The sequence below is a fragment of the Chiloscyllium plagiosum genome, chromosome 19, assembly GCF_004010195.1.
Source record: "Chiloscyllium plagiosum isolate BGI_BamShark_2017 chromosome 19, ASM401019v2, whole genome shotgun sequence".
In the NCBI taxonomy this organism is placed as follows: domain Eukaryota; kingdom Metazoa; phylum Chordata; class Chondrichthyes; order Orectolobiformes; family Hemiscylliidae; genus Chiloscyllium; species Chiloscyllium plagiosum.
In genome coordinates, this window is record NC_057728.1 from 67,513,351 (window position 1) to 67,528,951 (window position 15,601).

At 41.1% G+C, this 15,601-nt stretch overlaps 1 protein-coding gene across 9 annotated transcripts in view; it reads left to right on the plus strand.

The window, feature by feature from the left end:
- osbpl8 (oxysterol binding protein-like 8) overlaps nucleotides 1–15,601 on the plus strand; it is a 416,034-nt gene that overhangs the window by 127,922 nt on the left and 272,511 nt on the right. For 8 of the 9 annotated variants that reach the window (XM_043708791.1, XM_043708786.1, XM_043708784.1 and 5 more), the window contains one exon: nucleotides 13,673–13,804. In XM_043708791.1, the coding sequence (XP_043564726.1) occupies nucleotides 13,673–13,804 (132 nt within the window). Of the gene's footprint in view, nucleotides 1–13,672; nucleotides 13,805–15,601 lie in introns of those variants that run through there. The other variant, XM_043708792.1, reaches the window with a different exon arrangement.

The following is a 15,601-nucleotide window of genomic DNA, read 5'->3' on the forward strand; positions in this document are numbered from 1 at the left end:
TGTCAGAGAAACCTTGGGAACAGGACTAACTTGTTGCTGAAACATACTTGAGTAAGAATTTGGCCCACGCAATACATTGAACGCACCAGAAATAATTCACTGAAATATTTTGTGTTAGCACAGTGCATGAATCCAGTCTTCCATGCAGTTGCAGATTTATTGCATTTATACTGACACAAAATGTTTGGGTTATTCTTTGTGCTTTGTTGGCTGGTGGAGGGTATTCCTGTATCAACAAATCTGCGGCAGTCAAGGCTTTTTATGTTCCTGGTTTTTCTACACTTAAAAAAAATTATTTACCTATCGGCTACTTATTGGGACTGATTGTTTTAAGGAGGAGAAAGTGAGGATTGCAGATCCTCAAGATCAGTGTTGAGAGTGTGGCGTTGGAAAAGCACAGAGGGTCAGGCAGCATCTGAGGAGCTGGAGAATCGACATTTCGGGCATAAGCCCTTCATCAGGAATGAAGGACTTCTGCCGAAACGTTGATTCTCCTGTTGCTCAGATGCTGCCTGGCCTGCTGTGCTTTTCCAGTGCCACACTATTGAAATATGTCTTTGGACTGGTGTTGCATTCTCTGTGGGTGTAATTTACCCAAACCATTTTATGCTACATACATCAAATGTTTTATTTGCTGCAGGCACTTTGTTCATGCAAGATAACTTTTGTTTCTGACAATCAGGGAGAAAATTGGGATGTGACTGCATGCGTTTGTGAATCTTGCTGGCAAAATCCATGTTGCAAATGGAAATGCCAAGAAGAAAGGAAAATACGCCAGTGACTTCCTCTTGTCTGGCATTTTGTCTGTTACCCTACAATGAACCAGAACTTTTAAAATTATTCTGTTTGGTCTGCAGATAGCATTGGGTCAGGATCTTATAATTCAGTACAGTCCAATGTCAACAGATTAAGTAGTGCTGAGCCATAAGTAACCTCATCTTCCATAATGGCAATGCTCATGTTAGCTTCTTAGTTTGATTCATACTTTATTCACTCAGGAAATGTGAGCCTCGCTGGCTAGGCTAGCATTTATTGTCCATTTCTTATTGCTTTTAGGAAGATGGTGGTAAGGTGCCTTCGAGCACTCCTGTAGTACATTTGGTGTAGATGTACCCACAGTGATGTTAGAGAGGAAGTTCAGCATTTGACCCAACAATAGAGCAAGAATAGTGTGTGATTAGAGGGGATTTGCAGGTTGTAGTGTTAGCCTATATCTGATGCTTAGCACAAATCATGCACATTGTTGCTATGAGGAATTAACAATAAATGTTTGTAACTGTGGTGCCAATTAAGCAGCCTGCATTGTCTTGGATGGTGTCAAGCTTCTTGAGTGTTGTTCGAGCTGCGCTCATCAAAGTGATGAGAGAATATTCCATCGCACTCCTGATTTGTGCCTTGTCGATGGTGGACAGGCTTTGGGGAGTCATAGAGATGTACAGCATGGAAACAGACCCTTCGGTCAAACTTGTCCATGCCGAGCAGATATCCCAACCCAATCTAGTCCCACCTGCCAGCACCCGGCCCATAACCTTCCAAACCATTCCTATTCATATACCCATCCAGGTGCCTTTTAAATGTTGCAATTGTACCAGCCTCCACCACTTCCTCTGGCAGCTCATTCCATACACACACCTCTGCATGAAAATGTTGCCCCTGAGATCTCTTTTATATCTTTCTCCTCTCACCCTAAATCTATGCCTTCTAGTTCTGGACTCCCCGACCCCAAGGAAAATACTTTGTCTATTTATCCTATTCATGCCCCTCATAATTTTTTAAACCTCTATAATGTCACCCCTCAGCCTCCGACTCTCCAGGGAAAACAGCCATAGCCTATTCAACCCCTCCCTATCGCTCAAATCCTCTAACCCTGGCAACATCCTTGTAAATCTTTTCTGAACCCTTTCAGGTTTCACAACATCTTTCCGATAGGAAGGAGACCAGAATGTCCTGTACAGCCGCAACATGACCTCCCAATTCCTGTACTCAATTCTCTGACCAATAAAGGAGAGCACTATCCTATCTACCTGCAACTCCACTTTCAAGGAGCTATGAGCCTGCACTCCATGGTCTGTTTGTTCAGCAACGCTCCGGAGCACCTGACCATTAAGTGTATAAGTCCTGCTAAGATTTGCTTTCCCAAAATGCAGCACCTCGCATTTATCTGAATTCAACTTCATCTGCCACTTCTCAACCCACTGGCCCGTCTGATCAAGATCCCTTTGTAATCTGAGGTAATCTTCTTTGCTGTCCACTACATCTCCAATTTTGGTGTCATCTGCAAACTTACTAATTATGCCTCTTATACTCGTATCCAAATCATTTATATAAATGACAAAAAGTGGAGGACCCTGCACTGATCCTTGTGGCACTCCACTGGTCACAGGCCTCCAGTCTGAAAAACAACCCTCCACCACCACCCTCTGTCTTCTACCTTTGAGCCAGTTTTGTATCAAATAGCTAGTTCTCCCTGTATTCCATGAGATCTAACCTTGCTCATCAGTCTCCCATGGGGAACCTTGTCAAACGCCTTACTGAAGTCCATATAGATCACATCTAACGTTCTGCTCTCATCAATCCTCTTTGTTACTTCTTCAAAAAATTCAATCAAGTTTGTGAGACATGATTTCCCACGCACAAAGCCATGTTAACTATCCCTACCTGCTCTTGTAGCCATAGCATTGATATGTCTAGTCCAGTTCAGTTTCTGGTCCGAGGCCGGTAGTGGGGAATTCAGTGATGTTGAGGCTGGTGACTGTTAAGCAGTAATGCTCACATTCTCTCTTGTTGGAGATGGTCCAAAGCATTTGTGTTGCATAAATGTCACTTGCCACCTCTCAGCCCAAACTTGGATATTGTCCAGGTCTTTGTTGCATTTGGGCATAGACTGCTTCAGCATCTGAGAAATGGTGAATGGTGCTGAATTAGATTAGATTAGATTACTTACAGTGTGGAAACAGGCCCTTCGGCCCAACAAGTCCACACCGACCCGCCGAAGCGCAACCCACCCATACCCCTACCTTTACCCCTTTAACCTATCACTATGGGCAATTTAGCATGGCCAATTCACCTGACCCGCACATCTTTGGACTGTGGGAGGAAACCGGAGCACCCGGAGGAAACCCACGCAGATACGGGGAGAATGTGCAAACTCCACACAGTCTGAGTCAGGAATTGAACCCGGGTCTACAGGCGCTGTGAGGCAGCAGTGCTAACCACTGGGCCACCGTGCCGCCCACTGAACATTCTGTAGTTATCAGCAAACATCCCCACTTCTGATCTTATGTTGGTGGGAAGGTCATTGATGAAGCAGCTGAAGACGGTTGGATCTAGAACACATCAGAACTGTTCAGAAAATGTTTTGAGAGTATGTTAGATTCAAGTGTTGTGGCATTTCTATTGTGGCAAAAGGTCATAGTGAATATTCGTGCTGCATTTTATCACAACATGTTTCTGCTTTGTGTTGTCTATCTCACTTTCTTAACCAGAAATGTCAATGAAAAATTGTCTACCATATCCTGTGAGCCAGCATGGTTTTGAATCTGGAGGTGGAGTAGTCATGGGTAAAAGATTTATGATATTGGAGGGTAGAGAAGAAGAAATCGCAATGAACTGAGAATGGTTGTAGGTTTTGTGAAAGGGGAGAGAGAGAGAGAGAGAGAAAGAGAAACATTCATTGTTTGCTCTGGCCAGATTTAATGAAGGGAGATGATGGCCTTGTGGTATTATTGCTGGACTCTTAATCCAGAGACTCAGGTAATGCTCAGTGCCTGGGGTTCGAATCCCGCCATGGCAGATGGTAGAATTTGAATTCAATAAAAGTCTGGAATCAAAAGTCTAATTATGACCTTGAAACTATTATTGATTGTTGGGAAAACATATGTGGTTCACTAATGTCCTTTTGGGAAGAAAGTTGCCACCTTACCTGTTCTGGCCTACGTGTGACACCGGACCCACAGCAATGTGATTGACTATTTACTACCCTTTAGGCAATTAGGGATGGGCAATAAATGCTAGCTTGGCCATTAGACCCTCATCATGTGAATGAAAAAATACAAAAAAAGTAGATGGGAGAAACTTGTGTGTCAGATATCCATTGAACTTGAGGGAGTGAAGATCAGGGCTGCTCAAGGGAGAATAATATTTTGGGGACAGAAGAATCAAGACTGAGAATCGTGAACAAATTGACAGTTATGGGTGTTTAAGTGAGAAGCTGAAGGCTAGGTATTTGAGAGTTTGCACGTGTATGTGTCAATGACTTGCCGGAATTGTCATACAAGGTGATGCAGACAATACTGCTGTTGAAAGAAGTGATGCATGGTGGAGTGGTGGTAGTTGGTGGTGAGGATTATCAGGAAGTGGTTGGAGCTGAAGTGACAGGTATGGTTATGAATGAGTGGTATTATTTAAAATTCTGGCGAGAGGCTGGGATGCAACTTGGCTTTCCAAGTCTAAGTGAGAAGAATGGTAAAATCAGATTTCCCTGTATGGAGAGTAGGTAGAATAGGGCCATAGCACTATTCATATTTAGACAGTGCGAACGATGGATAGAATAACTAGATAGAGTTGCGACGCTGTGAAATTTGCGTCCAGGATTTGTTGTTGAGGGAGAAGCTGTATATCAGTGTGCAAGATTAGATACGAAATGTTGATGAAGGAATATGGGAATAATTTGGGTAAACAAATTCACCAATGATCTTTCCAAGCCATGGCCATTTTCTTCTTGAAGGACAGAAGCAGCATATACACGGGAATGTCACTACTAAGTTCCCGTTCAAGCCATTCACCATGCTAACTTGGAAATATATCGCCATTCCTTCACTGTCGCTGGGTCAAAATCCTGCAGTTCCCTCCCTAGTGGCATGGTGGGTCAACCCGCACCAGATGGACTGCAAACGGCAGCTCACCACCATCTTCTCAATGGGCAATGAGAGAGAGGCAGTAAATGTTGACCAGCCAGCAACACCTACTTCCCACAAATTAATCTGAAAAAGAATTTGCTAATGTGGAACATAAATGGGATGTTGACTAATCACTGCTCTGTTTTGGATGCTTTTTGAAACATGTATTTCTTCCCGATTTGTCCTTTTCTGAAAACTTGAGTGTTTTGATTTTTATTTCCATATATCACTTTTCACAAAATTGTTCAAATTTGCAGGTTAGTTTAAATGGTTCTTGCTTTTACATTGAAAGTTGAGGAAATGTGTTCATTGAAGCCAGACCCTTCAGATTGCAGTTAACACAGAACTGGAAAAGCCATGGGAAGTTACTTGTAAAAACACAGAGAACTACAGATGCTGAAAATTTGAAATAACAACCAAGTGCTGGAGGAACTCAGCAGGCCTGAGAGAAAAAGCAGTTCATGTTTTGAGTCTGGTCTGATGAGGGGTTAGTGGACTCTAATGTAGCTCTTTGGCACACCCTTGTGTGCAAGTTGTTGACCTGCAGTTTATTGATTTTATTTTACAGGTAGAGAAATGTTTAAAATGTGAACATGAGCAAGGCATTGAGAAACGTTAAATTTGTTACTTTTAAAATTCATTTCGAGTATTTAGGTGTCTAACTTAATTCAGAATAGAATACATAAATCAAGCAAGACATGCTGTCTCTTAATTTTGACCTTTTTCATTTGGATTTGTTGTTCGTGACAGTTATATAGATTTCCCAAACAATATCAAAATGACTGAAGTGGAGACAGGATTCTTGACTGTACATTCATTCTTGTCTTTTAAGTTTTTCCTTCTGAAATACTGTTCAATGCATAAATCATGGCATGATTATAGAAGAGGCGAACTTTAATTTTCTGACTGGATTATAATATTTAATATGTACTGTAACTTAGTTTGAAAGTTGTGAACTTTCAAACTAAGTTTGAACTTTCAGGTGATTAATGGCTGTTCGAATGATTTGAGTGGTCAGTCTACATTTACTTGCTTTGCTGTTCTCCACAAGAGCATTTTTTTTTCATGTGGAAAAATGTCTCTGGCATCAGACTTTAATACCTGAGCTGGAGATTGATTAGGGGAAAAAAGTCTTGAAGGCCTATTTTCAATTGATCAAAATAGTGTTTGAGAGTTGCTGTCAATGTTGCAAGTTTCAGTTCCAGCCAAGAGGAGTAAAGATGCAGTTAAATTTATATAATTTGATATAATTGCCTTTTAATCATTTCTTGGATATTAATTATTCTATATTTGTTATAAACTGTTTAGTTTGACAATTTTGATTAAACATGTGCTAAAAATAAATGGAGGCATACTTGATTTCCAGTGCCTGTCGTGAAAGCAAAAGTGGGACCTGATCAGACCCAAAGGTTAGGCAATGTGGAATGAAGGTAGATGGAAATGCTAACGAATATTGGAACATGTACTAATTTAAAAAAAACAAACTTGAAATTATGCATGTAGTTAGGATTTTAAATGGAGCAGATTTGTTGTTATGTTTTAAACATTAATGAAAACATTTAAATTGTCAGGCTTAGTAAGATTTGTCATGATGCCAATCTGAAAACAGGCTGAATAAAATCAGCAAAGAATGCAAGACTTGTATCAGAATAGTACCTTTTGTAATCTCTGGGTTTGTGTTTCAGCCAACAAAGACTCTAAGGTGACAAGATATTGGAGCAGAAATAGGCCATTCAGTCCATTTACACTTCTTCACAAATGATTAAGATCATGACTGATGTAATATTCCTCAACTTCACTTTCTTGCCTTTTCCCCATAACCCTTGTTTTGCCAGCTGAGCAAAAATTTGCTTGTCAGCAATGAACACACTTAATGATCCAGCAGTTTAACAGTCCTCTGAGTAAAGAATCCCACAGATTCTAAGAGTAAAAATTAATAGACAATAGGAGTTGGCCATTTGGCCCTTCGAGCCAGCACCACCATTCATTATGATCATGGCTGATCATCCACAATCAGTATCCTGTTACTGCCTTATCCCCATAACTTTTGATTCCACTATCTCTAAGAGCTCCATCCTTCTCTTTCTTGAAAGTATCCAGAGACTTGGCCTCCATTTCCTTCTGGGGCAGAGCATTCCATATATCCACCACTCTCTGGGTGAAGAAGTTTTTCCTCAACTCTGTTCTCAATGGCCTATCCCTTATTGTCAAATTGTGTCCTCTGGTTCTGGACTCACCCATCAGCGGAAACATGCTTCCTGCCTCCAGACTGTCCAATCCTTTAATAGTCTTATATGTCTTAATCAGATCCCCTCTTATCCTTCTAAACTCAAGCCCAGTCACCCCAATTTTTCAACAAACGCCATTCCGGGAATTGACCTCGTGAGCCTACGCTGCACTCCCTCAATAGCCAGAATGTCCTTCCTCAAATGTGGAGACCAAAACTGCACACACTACCTCAGGTGCGGTCTCACAGGGGCCATGTATAGCTGCAGAATGACCTCTCTGCTCCGATATTCAATTCCTCTTGTTATTAAGGCCAGCATGCCATTATCTTCTTTCACTGCCTGCTGTACCTGCATGCTTGCTTTCATTGACTGATGTACAAGAACACCTAGATCTCATTGTACTTCCCCTTTACCTAACTTGACTCTATTTAGGTAGTAATCTGCCTCCTTGTTCTTGCCACCAAAGTGGATAACCACACATTTATCCACATTAAACTGCACCTGCCATGCAACCATCCACTCACCTAACCTGTCCAAGTCACCCTATATTCTCCTAACATCCTCCTCGCATTTCACTCTGCCACCCAGCTTTGTGTCATCAGCAAATTTGTTAATATTAATTTTATCCATATAATTAACGTATATTGTAAACAGCTGCGGTCCCAGCACCGAACCTTGTGGTATCCCACTGGTCACCGCCTGCCATTCCGAAAGGAATCCGTTTATCACTACTCTTTGCAGTTTTCAATCCAAGTCAGTATTTTACCCCCAGTACCATGTGCCCTAAATTTGCTCACTAATCTCCTATGTGGGATTTTATAAAGGCTTTCTGAAAGTCCAGGTACACTACATCCACTGGCTCTAACTTGTCCATCTTCAGAGTTATATCCTCAAAAAATTCCAGAAGATTAGTCCAGCATGATTTCCCCTTTGTAAATCCATTCTGGCTCTGACCAATCCATTCCTGCTACCCAAATGAGTAATAATTTTATGTTTTATAATTGACTCCAGCATCTTTTCCACCATTGAGGTCAGGCTAACCAGTCTTTAATTCCCTGTCTTCTCTCTCTCTCTCTCCCTCCCTTCTTGAAAAGTGAGACAACATTAGCCACAGGAACCATTCCTGAATCTATAGAACATTTGAAAATGATTGCCAATGCATCCACAATTTCTGAGCCACCTCCTTAAGTATCTTGGGATGCAGACCCAGGGTCCCAGGTAGTTAGCAGCCTGTCCTTACAGTCTATCCAACACCATTTCCTGCCTAATCTAAATTCCCTTCAATTCATCCATTACTTTAGGTCCTTCAGCCACTATTACATCTGTCTTCCTCAGTGAAGACAGATCCAAAGTACCTATTCAACTCTTCTGCCATTTCCTTGTTCCTCATAATAAATTTGCCCGTTTCTGTCTTCAAGGCCCAATTTTAGTCTTAACCTTTTTTTTTCTTTTCACATATCTAAATAAAGCTTTTACTATCCTCCTTTATATTTTTGGCCAGTTTGCCGTCGTACCTCATTTATCCTCCGCGTACTGCCTTTTTAGTTATCCTCTGTTGCTCTTTAAATGTTTCCCACTTCTCCGGCTTCCCTTATACTTCTTCTCTTTCATCTTTATCCAGTCTTTAACTTCCCTCGTCAGCCACAGCCACCCCTGCCTCCCCTTAGGATCTTTCTTCCTCTTTGGAATGAACTGATCCTGCACCTTCTGCATAATACCCAGAAATACCTGCCATTGATCTTCCAGTGCCATCCCTGCTAGGGTACTGAACCATTGAACTTTGGCCAGCTCCTCCCTCATAGCTCCATAGTTCCTTTTGTTCAACTGCAATACTGACACTTCCAATTGTCCCTTCTCCATTTCAAATTGCAGATTAAAACTTATCATATTATGGTCACTACCTCCTCATGGTTCCTTTACTTCCAAGTCCCAGATCAAATCTGGTTCGTTGTACAACACCAGATCCAGGATTGCCTTTTCCCTGGTAGGCTCCAGTACAAGCTGTTCTAAGAATCTGTGTCGGAGGCACTCGGCAAACTCCCTTTCTGGGGGTCCAGTACCATCCTGATTCTCCCAGTCCACCTGCATGTTAAAATCCCCTACAACAACTGTAGTAATACCAGCCTGAAGAACTGGAAGCAAATCTGAGATAGCCACCCTGGAAGTCCTGCTTTTCAGCCGCCTTCTGAGTTCTCTGTTGTCCCGCTGTAGAATGTCACTCCTCTTCTTCCTGATATCATTTGTGCCTACATGCACCACCACTTCTAGGGCTCTTCACCTTCGCCCTTGAGGATTTCCTGCACTCTGTCGGTGACGTCCTGGATCCTGGCACTAGGAAGGCAACACACCATCCTCAAATCCCACCTGTTGCCACAGAAATGCCTTTCAGTCCCTCTCACTATGGAGTCCCCTACTACCGCACACTGCAGGATGTCTGAGTCCTCGGCTCTGCCTCCACGCCAATTTTCGATTAGCAGACCTGTCCTCCTCTCGGACTGGCAGTGTCGTCTGTCTCGACAGTTTCTAAGAGATTCAACCTGTTCACGAGAGGTACTTCCCCTGGGGTCTCTTGTACTTGAATCATCTCTTCCTTCCTTATCATCATCTCCCTTCTTCTCTTTTCTAGTATGCTCAGTGTAATGATCTCACCGAAGGTCCTGTCCAGAAAATTCTTGTTCTCTCAAATGAGCCTGAGGTCTTCTAGTTCTTTCTTCAGTGCTGCAGGTTCCTTCAGAAGCTGAATGTGTACACACTTTCCACAGCTATAGGAGCCAGAGACACCATCAATGTCCCTGACCTCCCACATCATGCACACAGCGCACTGAATCAGCTTGGCAATCATGTCTTCACCTCTTCAACTCTGGCGTAATGTCCTCACTCAGCCTCTTCGCTGAAGACACCTGAGCCAAAGACTTGCACTTTTCTCACCAGACACTTCCCTTGACCCTTTTTGTTTGCTGCGAGTCTGTGTCGGACCTGGGGCCTAGAACAGACCTACTTAAATAGAACTCAATAACTTTTCCAACAGCCTCTGTGCTCCGATCTCACTCTCTGCTGCTTATTCCTCCTTATTTCAGTCTAAAGTGGGGTGACACCTTAATCTGAGATTTTGCCCACTGTCCTAGACTGCCCTACACGGGGAAACAACCTTTGAACGTCTATCCTCTCAAGCCCTAAGAATCTTGTATGCTTCAGTAAGGTCACATCTTCTAAACTTGAATGCGCACAAGGCAGATGTACTCACCCTCTCCTCACAAGACAATCCCCCATACCCAGAATCAACCAAGTGAACCTTCTCTGGACTTGCTCCAGTGCCAATATACCTTCTTTATTAGATAAGGGGACCAAAACTGTTCACAGTGTGAGAGGGTTGATCAGTAAATTTGCAGATGATGCAAAAGTGGGTGGGATGATAAATAGTGAGGATGATAGCCTTAGATTACGAGAGGATCTAGATGGGCTAGTCAGATGGCTGATCATTGGTAAATGAAATTCAATCTGGGCTAGTGTGAGGTGATACACTTGAACAGGACAAACAAGGCAAGGAAATACATGATGAATGGAAGAATCAGAGAGACCTTGTGTTCATGTCCACCAGTCCCTTAAAGTATCAGGACAATCAGATAAAGTAGTTCAGAAGGCATATGTTAAACTTCCCTTTTTTAGCTGAGGCTCAGAGTTTATGTCAACGTTTCGGGTGTAACTCCTCTTCAGGACTTCAGCCCAAAACGTCGACTTCACCTCTTCCTCCTGATGCTGCCTGGCTTGCTGTGTTCTTCCAGCCTCCTGCCTGTCTACTTTGGATTCCAGCATCTGCAGTGTTTTTGTCTCTTAGAGTTTAAGAGCAAGGAAATTATGCTAGAACTGTATTAAATATTGATGAGGCCACAGTGTGAGTATTATGTGCAGTTCTGGAAGCTACATTATCAGAAGGATGTGATAGCATTGAAGAAGGTACATACGAGTTTTATCAGGCTGTTGCCTGAGCTGGAGAGTTTGTTATGAAGGAAGATTGATAGATTGGGGTTGGTTTCTTTCGAGCAGAGGGGATTGAGGAGAGGCATTCTGAGATGTATTAAATTATAAGGATGTGGATAGTTTAGACAGGAAGAAACCTTTCCCCTTCAGGAGGGATCAATGACCACGACATAGATTAATGATAAGGGACAGAACGTTTACAGGTGAACAGAGGAAAACCGTTTTCTCACAGAAGGTGGTGGGAATCTGGAATTCACTGCCAGGCTCGTTGGCCAATGCAATGTCCAGGATGGCCCCACCTCTAGTTGGACTATCCACATACACTTTCAAAAAACCCTGTTTGTTGCATTTATCATATTCTGTCTCTTGCTGTAAGGGATTCTCAGCCAGTTATGGAAACTTTCAGTCACCACTCTGGCGACTCTGATTTTATGGCACTTTTTCATAATTTGCCTGCATAGTTGTTCCTCAATGTCTCGATGGCTGTTGGAGAGCCTATCAGAGCAATTGTGCCCATCTTATTTTTGAGCTCTGCCCATATTGCATCAGTGGTTCCTTGATGCAATACGAGATCACACATCCTGTTGCTTCCTTTTATTTTCTGGGAACAATCAAACCCATCACTTAAATGGAATCCTATTTTCTCCTTTACCTTTGATTTTCTAAACCTCCATGTATTTGAACCATTCCTCTCCTCCCAACTGCCTCCAATTCGGTTTATAACCCTATCTACAACCCTCATTATGTGATTTGACAGGACTCATCACAGTGTGATTCAGGTGGAGTCTGCTCTGTCAGAGCAACTCCCTCCTTCTCCAGTTCTGATGCCATTGTCCCATTGATTTGAATGCGTTTCTCCAAAACCAGCCTTTGACTTATGCACTTACCTCTTTAATCTTCCTGACTCTGTTCCAGTTAGCTTCTTGCTCATAATCCTGAGATTGTTACCTTTGTGGTTCTGCCTTTTAATTTAATTCCTAGCTGCTCACATTCCCTCTGCATAACTTCTTTCATCTTTTTTTACCTATATTGTTGATAGCTGTATTGGCCATGATTACATTTACATTGCTCTTTTCTTCAACTACTGCCTTTCCAAATGGCTCCCTGTACCATAGTGCTGTGGTCAACTTACTCATCTTCCTTATATCCCCTGCTCTCATCTATACTGGGAACAAGAATCTCAAATCTATCAAACAAGCTCAAGGGCTGAAGCCCCTTCAGCTCTGCCCCCTGGAATCCTCTAATTGCTTCGCTCATTGTCACACCCTCCCAACCCACACCACTGAGTGAATAAGAAGCAGTTAATCTAAAAAGTGTGACTGCCTTTTGGAAGCTCAACATTCATGTACCTCTTCCTGTTCCTACTGTGTCACAGACCTCATTCAGGTCTAACACATCGTCTGGCCGTGCACTTCTATTTACTTGGTTGTTAATTTGATTTTTTAAAATAAGTCCCTTTGTCTTTCAGTTTGTAATCTGTAAATATTCATCCTATCTACCTTTAATCTGAAAGTAACCTATAATTATCAAATTAGTAGCTATGACCTATCAATAAAGTTTGCAGTTTTTCTGTTATGTCAATCTTTGCTCTGTGCTGGGCCACTGATCTTGAGCTTCAGTATATCCTGTTAAAAAGACTTGACAAATTATGAACCATAACATCAAGCAAAAAGACTTCTTGCTCTTTGCTACAAATTCCCATTCTATTTCAAAGTCCCCAGTGATATACTCACTGGAGCTGTATCTCACTTTGGCTATGACCACTCCTTCCAGGCTGTATGAAACTTGCTTGTTAATATTAATTGAACCTAAAAAGTGTAAAGGATGCAAACATTAGTCTTTCTGAGGTCCCAAAAGACCACCTCGCCATAACAAATGATCATGAACTGTGAGAAGATTGTTTGGTTATGGAAGAAAACTTGCTTGTTAAATCTGTATTTTCTCACATGTATTTTTTTTTAAAGTAGACAATATAATTCAATAGTGCAGTTGGTTCTTGCAGTGTCATTGTTTATCATGAAACTGAATGATTCTATTTTTGTAAATCAAATAGTTGCATGGTAATGCAGGACTTAACTACTTCTGATAAAAGATGCATTTTAATGATATTTATATTTAAATCATTTTTAGAAGCACGACATACCTAAACTAATAGAAACTCATTGTAGCTGTGATGGACGATAATGTTTTTGTAGTTCTGTGTTGATCAGGTTTACTTTAATAATGTTAAAACGCATGAGAAATTAACTGAATACTTTGCACTCTTAAAATGTTATATATGCATCTTTACACGGGTTAATTTATTAAATTGCACCCTAGAATTCTTTGTGCATGGTGGTAATATGGAATAAAATGTAATCTTATGGTTTTGAAATAAATTGCTTTAATTATGCAGCGTCTTTGTCGGTTTCAGTGTAGTTCATAACGAACAAAAATAACCCAGTCTACAAAGTGATAAGCTATTTGTTGTTAGATACACATCTTTCTACATTTGTCCTGAAAGTTTTGATTTTTGGAAAATAACGAGGTTGCTAACTCGGGAACCTTTTTTTTGTCTGACAACTTCAGTCACAAGTAATGATGAACCACAGCCAGTGACTCCAGGAAAAATGAGTCTGCGCCAAGGTAGAGAAGCATTACATCCTCAAACTAAAGAAATAGTCCATTCATCGCTTAGTCCTGGAACTGGCAGCAATCACGGTAAGAATGGCTGACTATATTTATGCTGTTAAACAGTGCATGCATTGGTGTACAATTGACTATTAAGCTCTTTACCAAATTCTGCTATTTATACATGAAGGGTATCTCAGCAAATATTGTTATGATTCAATGTGCTTCAAAGGATTGTCATTATTGAGTTCATCATTTTGTTCTCCCAGGGAATTTGTCATTGGAGAGGTGTAATCTTTGTATCACAAAAAGACAATTTTTATGTTCTCTGTTTGACTGTTCTATTAATTGTCTCTTATTTTGGTGCAGAAATAGTTTTGAAATGATTCTCCTTTAAATATAAAATCTTAGTGCAATATATTATATGCCTGAGGAAATTTGGCTCGTGTTTCTAGCATTCCAACAATGGCAACAGCTTAAAAGCATTTAATTGCACAGAAAGCAATTTGAGGTTCGGGGCCAGAAAAGGTTTCAAATAAATGCAAGTTCTTTTCAAGGTCTTTGTGGGGTGTGTGCACTTTGCCACCTGGAATACAGGAGTCTTTTTTGTTTTTTTTAAAAGAAAAGAGCATTATGTGTTATAAGCAGGAAAAGTAAGACTGATCGCACATACACAGAAATGCTAAAATTTTGAAATTTGAATTTTATTTTAAAGTTTTAACAATTTTACAGATATCATACTCTGTAGGAGCAATGGAATAATGATGGAAGTTGAGAAAAAAATTGGTGCTGTCTGTAAGTTTGCATTGATTTACTAAGGTCAGGTTAGACGTTGTGGAGCACAAAAACTGAATTTGTTCTCTCTTAAAAACAAGAAGAGTTTTTGTAGTTTTTAAAATTGAGTGTTCTTGTTCAGATAAGGTACATTATTTCTGCAGGGAAATGGCTTAACTTCATGAATTAAGTGTTTATGGATTTATGCAGGTAGATAGATCAGTATAGAAACTGGAGCAATTTCCTTCATTTGAGATATTGAAAATTGGTTGAAATCTTTTCAAGACCACGCTTTTTACATGATCTTTTCATACATTGTTGACATAGTTTGACTTGAATTGTTGAATTGAGCCTGAGAAGTATAAATTGTGACTCTGTCTGCCATGGTCTGATTTGTATGTTCTAAATTAGCTACTTAGTATTTTACAATTGTACACTCTTATTTTAATTAAGTTCCTTCTGCGAATTTCAGAGGATTGAAACACGGAATGCTTCAGTCACAAGATCGAATGAAACTTCTGATCTTCGTCATGCAAATCTTTATTACTCTAGTATTTTTGTTTTAATCACCAGTTTTTCAGATTTTATATTGGGTATGACTATGTTTTTGTAATCTGGGGGTGCTACAGATGCAGTGGCATTTGTTGCAGTGATTTTAAGATGAGCAGTTCCACATAGAAGTGAAGTACTATGGATGTTAGAGGCCTGAAATAGAAAGTGCTGGAGCAACTTGACTGACAGCAAATGTGGAGAGAGAAACAGAGTTGACATTTTCAAATCTGTTATGACTGTTCTTACGAAGTGTACCTACTGAATACAAGGTATAGTTTATCTGAGCTGAAAATGTGTTGCTGGAAAAGCGCAGCAGGTCAGGCAGCATCCAAGGAGCAGGAGAATCGACGTTTTGGGCATGAGCCCTTCAGGAATGAGGGAAGTATGCCAAGCAGGCTAAGATAAAAGGTAGGGAGGAGGGGCGTTGGAAATGCGATAGGTAGAAGGAGGTTAAGGTGAGGGTGATAGGCTGGAGTGGGGGTGGGGGGCGGAGAGGTCAGGAAGAAGATTGCAGGTTAGGAAGGTGGTGCTGAGTTCGAGGGTTGGGACTGAGACAAGGTG